The 12,306-nt window shown below is 42.1% G+C and overlaps 1 protein-coding gene across 1 annotated transcript in view; it reads right to left on the bottom strand.

Moving 5' to 3' along the window:
- Window positions 1-2,479: 2,479 nt before the first annotated feature.
- IleRS-m (Isoleucyl-tRNA synthetase, mitochondrial) overlaps window positions 2,480-12,306 on the bottom strand; it is a 70,763-nt gene continuing 60,936 nt past the window's right edge. The window contains exons 17-20 of the mRNA XM_080283245.1: window positions 10,068-10,216; window positions 5,860-6,050; window positions 4,839-4,923; window positions 2,480-2,619 (exon numbers count right to left, since the gene is read on the bottom strand). Of these exons, the coding sequence (XP_080139371.1) occupies window positions 2,486-2,619; window positions 4,839-4,923; window positions 5,860-6,050; window positions 10,068-10,216 (559 nt within the window). The 3' untranslated portion in view covers window positions 2,480-2,485. The remainder of the gene's footprint in view (window positions 2,620-4,838; window positions 4,924-5,859; window positions 6,051-10,067; window positions 10,217-12,306) is intronic.

The raw sequence follows: 12,306 nt of genomic DNA, 5'->3' as shown, positions 1-12,306 counted from the left end.
CCACGTGACTCCACAGGCTCCTCTTAAATAACTCATTTACACTGCTCTCACTCTTGACTTGTGTACTTCCAACAATGTCCAAGCTTCACTTCCATAAGTTAGAGTTGGTATCACAATAGTGTCATGTAGTAACTTTTTCACTTCCATGCTCACTTCCCTGTTTCTTATCACTGCTTTCAAAGAACCAGCAACCCTTCTTCCCTGCTGTACCCTTTCAAGCACTTCACCCTCTAAACCTCCAGCCTTACTCATCACACTACCCAAGTACTTAAACGTACTCACATTTTCCAATTCCTCACCATCCAACCTCGCTGTACATTCACTAACTTCACCTCTCTCAAAGACTATCACTTTACTCTTCCCTACATTCACCTGTAGATTCCGTTTCTTACACACTCTCTCAAACTCATCCACCAAGCCTTGCAGCTCCCCTTCGTCTTCACTCAACAACACAGTATCATCTGCAAACAACAGTACAGGGAGTGTCCAAACACTACCCTCTCTCACCAGGGCCACTCCAACATCCACTACTCTACCTTGTACCTCTTTTATTACCCCATCCATGTACAGATTGAACAACCATGGAGACATGACACATCCCTGTTTCAAACCAACTTTCAAAGAGAAAAATTCACTTAGTTCACCATCCACACGCACTGCAGCCTTCGCACCATCGTCCATACTCTTCACAGCATTCAACAACTTCCCATCTACTCCATATATTCTTAACACTTTCCACAATCCGTGTCTATCCACCCTGTCATATGCTTTCTCCAAATCCATGAAAGCCGCATATATACAACAATCATTACAATTTCATGACAATGGAATTATTAAATTTACTTAGAGCAGTTGGTACAACAAAGGTATCTCACTTCCTACCTATGTTCACCAATGACCTGTATACATCTGGCCTCAGGTACCAGTGAATTACAGTTTATAATCTTTTCAAGTTACGAGACAACTCTCCAAACCTACTACCAGTAAGTTCATTAGTAGGGGCGACGACTGTACCAAATCAAAACTTATAGTCTGCTGTATCTCATAACTGGAATTTGTTTTTCTTGAAAGATTTACAACTAAATGTATAGTCAACTACCTCTCATAAATGTTTTATTTTTTCATTTTTTTCAAAAAGCATAAAGAAAGATTCAGAGCCATGATGTTGATTCACACATTAACTTACAATAAAATCCCTGTCATAATTATGCTTTCCGTGCAATGGAATGACAAGGAATGGTTCCAGTGTGGAGAATCTGCCCTTGTCTTTCGCTCTTCCAGTAAAAACATATCTACATTACGAGAGGGAGAGTATGGTACCTTACGGTATATTTGTTTTTTAATCTGGCCCCAAAATAATATCAAACCTCACTAAGCACTCTTTCACTTATCCCCTTGAATCCAATGATATACAGGATTTTACTGGCTTATTCTTCATACTTCTAGACAATTTTATTTATGGGGAATATTGCAATAAATGAAGGTTGTACTTAACCCTTCCAATTTAAAGTTTTCCTAGAACTGAATAAAATTGCTTTGACAGTAGCAAGAATAAAATAAAAAATTCACTTGAGTACTGAAAAGGTTAGCTCATTTTTTTATTATAAAACTGTTATGGACACTTTTCACATAACATGCAAGCCACTGTTCATTACTGAGTATCAGTGGTCAAGATGTGCAGTGAAGTGTCAGGGTTGACAGAATTCACACATTTACCTCCACAGAGCTGTATATCCTCTTATTTCTTTACCTTGCCAATTAAGTTCTACTTCCAAGGGGTGGTTGGGGTTTATCACTCATGAAGTGCTGCTAAGGGATAAGTAACTGGTCACCCCTACCTTAAATGTCCAAACTGAGTACCCCACCCCAGGCTTCTACACTCCTGATGGGACAATACTGGATTGAATGATTGGTGGTGGATGGCTTAAAGATCTTTACATTTAATATCTCTAGTACTCACACAACCAACCACAACATAAAATCCACAATGAATCTTATTTGCTGCCCTGAAAATGATTCTGATTATTTACTAACTGAAATGACAATCATTATTACTGATACATACTGTAACCTTCATTTAAAGCAATGTTCATGTAACATGATAGTATTTTTGAACACATCTACACCCAACTCTAAATGCTCTCATACTAAGAACAACTCTAGTACTGCAAGCTTGCAGCTAACATCAGATGATTTTACTTGGCCAAGGGTTAGTCGCAGAAGCCAGAGTGTGGTAAGTGAAGAATTTCTGTACATGCAGTTCCCGTTTTAAAGGGTGAGTTATAAAATATCGCACCTGTTTGCACACAACTGCTACTGACACCTGAGAAATGGCAAGCCAAATTCACAGGTGGCAATGGACCTTTGATAGGCAGTTTCCTTAAATTACCGGGGACCTGAGTAAGAAAACAGTGTAAAAATATGACTATTTATAATGTAATATTACTATACAACTCTTGATGAACACACCTGGCAATATCGGGTATCACCACCCTGATGCTATAACAGTCTGACACCTGGCACACAGCTCGCATCCCTCTGGTGCTGTGAACCTCCGGCACCTCAGGCACTTGGTATTCTTCGACTCTGATAATGCCAGGGAGAACCCTGGGGTGTCATCTGGAGGAAGAAGAGTTATGGTTACACAAGAAATCTTCAGTCAATCAATCAATCATTTCAAATAATGCCATGCTTCCTCTTAAGGATCCCCATACTCAGGCTGGTCATGGTACAGCTGATGTTTTCTACTGAGTGGATATTAAACCAAGCACTAAAAACAGCTAACTGATTCCCGACAGTTGCCGAAGGCTGCTGAGAAAAAAGAATCCTAAGATGTGTAAAAAAGATTTGTAACAATGAATGAGTCTCAGCCTGGACTATGATTTGACAGTGAATATGCTTGCAGCTGAATGCTTCTTGCCAGAGAGTAAAGACAGTATTGTTACTTATCACCTGTCATAATTAACCACAGTGATATATATTATGTGTTTGCTGATATTGCCTTTTAGTCCATTCTTGCATTAACTCCATTATTAGCAACAGTTTGCCTCTGAGAGTTCCACTGCTACCCATTAAACCAGTCTGAGTTTCCTAAAATTTATAGTACTACAGTATTTGCATGGAAAAAGTCATGACATACTGGGACACATCACCAACATATAAGTAAGAGTTAATGAATGTTTATTCTTGTTATCTTGCCAATCTGCACTGGATATGTATTCTTTCTGATGCACTAGTAAATTTGTCAAGTACCTGTATAGTGCTACTGTCTTTTCTACGTAGCTAGTATATACTGATTCAGTAACTCCTTGTTATACTGTATATCACCCTTCTGATGTATGAAATCCACTGTGAATTACAGAAAAATTGCCGACTAAGTTCTGCTGATATCTATAAAGCTGAACTACCAGAAGAACAAGGGGGATTTAGGAAGGGAAAAGGGTGTGTAGATCAGATATTTGTTCTAAGATGTTTAGTGAAGAAGTATCTAGAAAAGGGAAAGAAAGTGTATGCTGCCTTCATGGACTTGGAGAAAGCTTATGACAGAATAGATAGGCAAGGTATGTGGAAGGTATTAAGAATATATGGTGTGGAGGGGAAATTGTTGAGTGCTGTGAAGAGTATATACAAAGGAGCTAGGGCTATGGTGCGAGTGGATGGTGAGCTGAGTGAGTTCTTTGATCTCAATTTGGGGCTGAAACAGGGTTGTGTGATGTCTCCATGGCTGTTTAATATATACATGAATGGGGTTGTAAAGGAGGTGCAAGGTAGGGCAGTGGATGTGGGGGTGGCTCTAATGAATGAGGGTGAGATTTGGAAGATTCCGGTGTTGCTGTTTGCTGATGATACAGTATTGTTGAGTGAAGATGAATGGGAGTTGCAAGGTTTGGTGAATGAATTTGGGACAGTGTGTAGGAGGAGGAAGCTGAAAGTTAATGTAAATAAAAGTAAAGTTATGGTGTTTGAGAGGAATGAAGTCACAGAATGTACAGTGATGTTGGATGGTGAGGATATGGAGAATGTGAGTGCATTCATGTACTTGAGTAATGTGATGAGTAAGGATGGAACTTTGGGGGATGAAGTGCGAGAAAGGGTACAGCAGGGAAGGAAGGTTGTTGGTTCACTGAAAGCAGTGATGAGAAATGGGGAGGTGAGTATGGAAGTTAAGACATCACTGCATGATATTATCGTGATCCCTACCCCGACGTATGGAAGCGAGGCGTGGACCTTGCAAGAGGGGAACAAGTCAAGAGTGAGAGCAGTGGAAATGAGTTACTTGAGAGGGGCATGTGGGGTGACATGGAGGGACAGGTTGACGAATGAAGAAGTGAAGGAACGTTGTGGGGTGGATGTGGATGTGGTTGAGAAGATTAGGAGAAATACACTCAGGTGGTTTGGACATGTGGAGAGAATGGAGAATGAAAGACTGACTAAGAGGGTGTATGTAGGTGAGGTGGAGGGAGGGAGAGGGAGGGGTAGACCGAGGATGAGGTGGAGGGATGAAGTTGAGAGGTATATGAGGGGGGGGGGGTGAGTTGGGGGGAGGGTAATCAAATGGTGGGTGACAGAGCAACTTGGAGGCGTTTTGTCTGCGGCCACCCTTTGCGGGATTAGGGTGTTGGGCTATAGACAGACAGATAGATGAACTACCAGATCCCCCAATTAACAGCACCAACTGTCTGGAAAGTTATATTTTGGAACAAATCCCTGACTAACAATAAGGGCTGTTTGTACTATCTCTGCCTATCTATCAACAGCTATATTCCTTAATCCTGGGGGATCTCCATGCCGCCCTGTCCTCTACCATCAGGTTACCCCACGTATGGCCTTATACCAACCTGGGTGAGGGTGCAGTGTGATGCGAGCCACCTGAAGCAATTCACACAGGCCAGACTCAGTTGCCTCTGTGCTTGTCTGCAGCACCTGAACAAAAAAAAATGAAAAATATATATCACAGTCATCTATGTCATGACTTCAGTTGGTCAATCCAAAGGACACCAGGCATCTTTTTAAGAAATCCCCCAATTGGTAATGGCCATGGTACAGCTGATGTTTTCTATGGAATGGAGGCTATATCCTGTGCTAAAATGAAATATAATTTTTACTTCCCAAGAGCTGCTGGAGACCACTGGGAAAAAGATAATTTTATATGTAGACAACAAGATTTGTAACAGTATTAGAGTCTCACCTTGGACTTTAAGTCTGATTATAAGCTTATGATTGAGTTTTCTACCTAAGAGTGACAATTGTGTAGCTAGTTAACAGGCTTGTAGCCATTCTCATGGTGGTACCTCATAACACAATTATGAGAGAAAGAAAGGCCCATATAGTGCCTACTGACTGCACAGAGGTCATTATGGCTGACAACATTTTTTTGCTGAATCAAAACCTTCCTGTTTAAAAATGGCAGTCTGATTTATGTCCAGGTTCCTAGATATACTGCTGGGAGAACAGTGTGAAAAAGGGATTAGCTATCACTAATTAACATGGCTACTAATCATATGCTTGCCAATACAACTTATGGCAGCAGAACCTAGCAAACTGTTCCTGTATGTGTTTATTATGCAGGTTTAAGAACAACTACCTTTTGCACATGGAAATGAGGAATCACTGTTGCATTTCATTTTAGCTGTTTGTATAATAAACTTTCCTTGTCAAAATTACTTAGAAGAAGACAGCTGACCTACCATGTCAGCCTCCCCCCCCCCTTTTTTTTTATCTTTCCCTCCCTGGACAGACAGACAAACAAACAAAATGACAGACAGATAGATGGATGGATGGGTATAAAGACAGAGGGACCCACTGATAAATGATACATAAACACAGACAGATGGATGGATGGATGGATGGTCAACCTACTCTTAGAGATTTCAGGGTGTCCCCTCCTGCAGTAATTGTGGTGTGGAGAGTGGCAGGGTTGGTTGCTGTGAGTGTGGTGGTGCGGTACAGCTCCTCACGCACTCTAAGACACTCTTTCATCACCAATGCGAGCTCGAGTTGGTGCCAAGAGGATGGGGGCAATTCAACAACTTGCCTGAAGACATGCCAAGCTGTAAAAAAAAAAAAAAAAAAAAGTCACCATCATCATCCTAACCTCTATTTTCCACCTAAAGATGGAATGAAATAGAGTTCAGAAGGTAAGGAAAATGAAAAGGATGATAATGGGAGGTACTGAAAGTGTGTGTGGCCAGTAAAATGAGCCACACACTCTTTATTCACTATTCTAGCCCCTGAAATCCTGAAAGAAAATTGGAGGCTATATAATTTATGAACTCTTCCACTATCCCATCATTTTCCTGTCCCTATCAATTTACCTCTTTATCTCATACTTTCCCTAATATTACACCCATAAGATCATCAATAACTGTAGCTCTGTAATGGCTGAAAATTGGACCCACTTTTTTTATTTTCTTAATTCAAGAAAGAACGAACCAAAGGCCAGGGGCTTGCAAACCACTGATTCCATGAAAAAAACAAAAACAATACAAAAAAGAAAAAAGTTCAAGATCCGCTCATTTCAAGATGCCTGGACACACTGCATTTGAAAAACTAGAGATCATAGGAAGTAGGAAATACAGATAGAGGGAGACAGTTCCAGAGTTGACCTGTTGAATAAATGAAGGGAGTAATGGTTAATCTTGCATTAGAGAGCTGGACAGAAAGGCAATGAGAGTTTGTTGCTAGACAGGTGCTAAGTGCCCGCTGTAGAGGTGGAGAGATGCAATCAGACAGTTCAGAGGAGCAGTGGCCATTGAAGTAGCGTGAGAAAAGAGATAAAGATGCAACAGTGCGGCAAAGAGACAGAGGTTGAAGGGAGCCAGTGAGAGAAGGAGAATTGATGAGACGAAAGGCCTTTGACTCCACCCTATTGAGAACAGCAGTACGTGGGGAGCCTCCCCACACGAGAGTTGTACTCTAAACACGGGCGAATAAAACCCATTTATAAAGTCAACAACCGTGCAAGGGTAAAGAAGGTAAGGAGTCAGCTTAGTACACTCAATCTCTTGGATGCAGATTTTACAAGAGATGCAATATGATCTTTCCAAGATAAGTCCCGAGTTAATGAAACCCCAAGCATGTTCAAGGATGATGCAGGATTGAGCTGGATATTATTAAACATTAGTGGCTACACCTGTGAGACCTGGGCAGTGAAGGAGGAAGATATTCGCCGGCTCAGATGTACAGAAATGACAATGATTAGGTGGATGTGCAGTGCGTCCCTGCGTCCAAGGCCTGGAGGGGCTGGGTTTACAATGGAAGAGTTGAGAGGTAGGATGGGACTGGAGTGTATTGGTGTTGTGATGAGGAGAGGTAGATTGAGGTGATTTGGACATGTGGAGAGGATGGGGGATGATAATTGGGTGTGGAAGGTGAGAAGTGTAAATATTGGGGGTGGGGTTATGAGGGGTAGACCGAGAAAGACATGGGACGAGGTCATTAAGTGTGACCTAAGGGTTAAGGGACTGAACAAAGAGGCTGCAATGGAGCGCGCAGCGTGGAGAGCCGCCATTAGGTGACCAAGGCCGACACGTGCAAGCATGTTGGAGCCTTTAAAAATTAAAACGAAAACGAAAACCTGTGGAAGACTCTGTTGGGTTGATAGGTGTAAAAATTGAGTTTCTCATGCATTAAAAAAAAAAAAAAATTATTTTTACCCCAGCCAGAGATACGAGCCAAGACACACATTAGGTTTGCCATAGCCTCATCCCTTGTCTGTTGAAGCAACTGTTGAGATGGATGTTGTGGGAACCGAATGGAAAGATGAAGGGTGGAATCATCAGCGTATGAGTGGATAGGGTTAGATGTACAGCTTAGGTCATTGATAAATAGAAGGAAGAGAGTCGGTGATAGGACAGAGCCCTGAGGAACACCACTGTTGACAGATCTACGAGAAGAACGATGGCCTCTAAAACAGTGGCTATAGAAAGACCAGAAAGGAAGCTATAGATGAAGGCACAGATAGAAGGATAGAAATCGTAAAGGGGCAGTTAAAAAATTAAAGATAGATGACAGACTCGATCGAAAGCCTTTGAGATGTCAAGTGCGATGGCAAAGCTTTCGCCAAAGTCCCGAAAGGAGGACGACCAGGAGTCCGAAAGGTAGGTGAGAAGATCACCAGTGAAGCGTCCCTGACGGAACCCATACTGACAATCACAAAGAAGTCTGTGATAGGAAAGATGGTTTAAAATTTTTCTGTTAAGAATTGACTCGAAAACAGATGTTAATGCAATTGGATGATAGTTAGAGGGTTGGGAATGGTCACCCTTCTTTGGGACTGGCTGAATGAGAGCAAACTTCCAGCAAGAGGGAAAGGTACAAGTTGACAGAAAAAGGCGAAAGAGTTTACCCAAGCAGGGTGTAACAGAAGCACAATTCTTGAGGACAACAGGAGGGACTCCATCGGGCTCATTTTCCTTGTTAGTATTAAGGCTAGTGAAAGCAAAAATACATAAGCTCAAGAAATTTTAATGTCAGCCATGAGGAAGTCAGAGGGGGGAAGTGATGGAGGAACAGCACCGGAATCGTCTATGGTGGAAATGGAGGAGAAAGTCTGAGCGAAGAGATCTGCTTTATCAATAGAAGAAATAGCTACAGAGCCATCAGAATAGACAAGAGGAGGGAAGGATGATGAGGTAAAGTTGTAAGAAAGGTTTTTGGCAAGGTGCCAGAAAAAGCGAGAAGAATTTGAGTTAGAGAATTGAGAGCATTTAGTATGGATGAAATTATTTTTAGCAGCGCGAAGAACAAACTTACCAAGATTCCGGGCAGAAACACAAGCAAGTTGTGATTCATGGATGGGTTGGTTCTAGTACTTTTTATAGGTCCTCTCCTTGTTGTGGACAGCATTAGAACAAGCGTGATTAAACCAAGGCTTTCTTGCATTAGTCAAACAATATGAGAATGGAATGTATGCTTCCGTGCCTGAAAGAATAACCTTCGTAATGTGCAATGCACACTCAGATGGCTCCTGGCCATGGAAGCAATAATCATCCCAGGGAAAGCCAAAGAAGTATTGCCTGAGGGCCTCCCAATCCGCAGCTCCAAAGTGCCCCAGTCGACGTTTCTTTGGAGGGTCCACAGACGGTACTGGAACAATAAGACAGGTTAGGGTAATTAGGTTGTGATCAGAGGAGCCCAACGTAGAGGGAAGATTAACAGTGTAAGCAGAAGGATTAGTTGTAAGAAAGAGGTCAAATATGTTGAAGCTCTCTCCAAGGCGGTCAGGGATATGGGTAGGATGCAGTACAAGCTGCTCTAGGTCATTAAGGATAGAAAAGATGTAGGCTTGTTCACCAGGTGGATCAGTGAAAGAAGAGGAGAGCCAAAGGTGATGGTGAACATGAAATTTCCTAGAATGGAGATTTCAGAGAAAGGAGAAATGGACAGAATGTGTTCCAACATAGACGCAAGAGAGTCGAAGAGTTTTTCATAGTCAGTAGAATCAGGAGATAAGTAAACAGCGCAGATATATTTAGTCAGAGAATGACAAGAAAGCCAAAGCCAGAGAGTTGAGAATTCAGAAGAATCAAGTTCAGGAACACGAGAACAAGATAAATCATTGCGTACACATACACAACAACCACCTTTGGCTTTGAAATGAGTGTAGAGAAAGTAGGAAGAAACAGAAAAGGGTTTGCTGTCAGTTGCCTCAGACAGATGAGTCTCAGGTAGGAAAAGAGGATGAGGTTTAGTGAAGGAGAGGTGATGTTCGACAGTGAGAAAGATAGAGGAAAGGCCACAATTGTTACAGAAATGAAGAAGTGAGTCAGACAGTGGTTCCAGCCATCTCTCTGAGTCGCCACCGGAAGAGGGGCAGATGGTGGAGGAATTTATGTCCCCCCTCCCAGGGACTCCGAGGCCAGATTTAGTTGTGCCGTTTTTCGTGTTTTTTTTAAATTTTGAAAAGGAAGTGTAGTGTGTACTGTGCATGCAGTTTTGTGTTGACAGTTAGAGAAACTTGACATTTATTACTCAAAATTTAGCCCAAGAAATGCCTCCAGAAGTTTCGCATGCATTTCCCAAGACACCCTATATTAAGAGAGACATACTGTTTTCTGAAAACTAACCTTTATCCTTAATATGGTAATGGAGTGCTATTTCCTCAGCCAGATGGGGAAGGATGGGTGCAATGGAAAGCACAAGATGGTGAAGCAGATGAAAGAGAACCAATAAGGCAGACATCCGTTTGCTGCTGGCCCTGGCATCGCAGTATAATCTGGGGGTGAAGACGAAACTCAGTGGAAGGGGAGAGAATGAGTAGAAGGGAAAAGAGGAAGAATGGAGAGGAACACAGAATAAACACAGGATGAAAAAGATGGAAATGAAGAGAAGGAGACTGAAAGGAGGAATAGTTGGTATATTATGGTTACCACCCAGCAGGGTAAATGGTTTCCTGGTTTACAAGAATCCATTAGGCTTGTCACCCAATGTAAAGCCACCCAAAAAGGAATGAAGAGTAATAAAAACTGAAAGGAAAGATTGGGGAAATTGGAATACGGGAGGACAGGCACAGAAAAAAATGATAAAGGTGAAGGGGCAGCATTAACATTGAGTGGTTGCCACTACCTACCACCAATTATAATAACAATAAAGAGAGATCGAGCTGACTGGAGGAATGTTGTGAGAAGAAGTGCATGATGAGGGATTTGACACCCCTTTTCAGCTTGACGACAGCATCCGGACTGACTCTATTGGATACCTTTATGTGAAGCTACACAATGTGGTGAAAGTTTTTGGCATATCAGATAGAGCCAGGATTCTGGGGGCTTGAATAATGAGTGAATGGAAGTGTGGCCCATTGGACTAGGCAAACTTAGGCTGTCTGGATGCTGGTACTCCTTACCCTGCTGTACGGCAGGAAAGGAGGTCTGGATGATGATGATGATAATGATAATGATAATAATAATAATATAAGCCAAATGGTTTCCTGTACACCAGGAAACCATTTACTACACTGGGTGGTAACCATATAACCAAATTTGGTGCCTAGTGGTTTAGCGGGTAATTACGGCACTCCAATCGGACTGAGCCAGTGAAGGTTTATATCCTAGGGGTGGTTGGGGTTTATTTACTCATTTATTTTTTTAAGCTAGGAAGAAGGAACCAAAGGCCAGGGACCCGGAAAAACTATTCCTTCCAAGAGAAAAACAAAACACAAGAGAGAGCCAAATTAAAGATCCGATCATTTTGAGATGCCTAGACACACTGGGTTTGAAAGACTGGAGACCATAGGAAGCAGGAAATACAAATGGAGGGAGACAGTTCCAGAGTTGACCTGTTACATAAATGAAGGACTGGGAATAATGGTTAACTCTTGCATTACAGAGTTGGACAGAAAAGGGATGAGAGTTTGCTCTTAGACGGGTGTTATGTGTCCATTGTAGAGCTGGAGGAATGCAAGCAGACAGTTCAAAGGAGCAGTGACCATTGAAGTAGCGATAGAAAAAAGATAAAGATGCAACAGTGCGGCAAAGAGTCAGAGGTTGAAGGAAGCCAGTAAGAGAAGGAGAGTTAATGAGATGAAAAGCTTTTGACTCCACCCTATTGAGAAGAGCTGTATGTGGGGAACCTCCCCACACATGCGAGTTGTACTCCACACAGGGGCAAATAAAACTCGTGTATAGAGTCAACAATTGTGCAGGGGTAAAGAAGGAACGGAGTCGACTCAGCACACCTAATCTCTTCGTAGCAGATTTTACAAGAGATGTAATATGATCTTTCCAAGATAAGTCCCAAGTGAATGAAACCCCAAGCATGTTCAAGGATGATGCAGAATTAAAGCTGAATATTATTAAACATTAATGGGTACACCTGTGGAAGATTTCGTCCGGTTGATAGGTGTAAAAATTGAGTCTTTCATGCATAAAAAACAACGATAATTCTTACCCCAGACAGAGAGGCGAGCCAAGTCAGACATCAGGTGTGCCATTGCCTCATCCCTTGTCTGCTGAAGTAACTGCTGAGATGGACGTTGCGGGAACCGAATGGAAAGGTGAAGGGTGGAGTCATCAGTGTACGAGTAGATAGGGTTAGATGTACAGCTTAGAAATCACTGACGAGTAAAAGGAAGAGAGTTGGTGATAGGACAGAGCCCTGAGGAACACCACTGTTGACGGATCTAGAAGAAGAATGATGGCCATCTACAACAATGGCTATAGAACGTCCAGAAAGGAAGCTATAGATGAAGGCACAGATAGAAGGATAGAAACTGTAAGAGGGCAGTTTGGAAATTAAAGATTTATGCTAAACTCGATTGAAAGCCTTTGTGATGTCAAGTGCAATGGCAAAGCTTTCGCCAAAGTCCTG

The sequence above is a fragment of the Coenobita brevimanus genome, chromosome 96 (assembly GCF_032717465.1).
Source record: "Coenobita brevimanus isolate Jiangsu-jjx chromosome 96, ASM3271746v2, whole genome shotgun sequence".
NCBI lineage: Eukaryota > Metazoa > Arthropoda > Malacostraca > Decapoda > Coenobitidae > Coenobita > Coenobita brevimanus.
The sequence above is the reverse complement of the archived record's forward strand: the minus strand, read 5'-3'. Positions and strand labels throughout refer to the sequence as shown.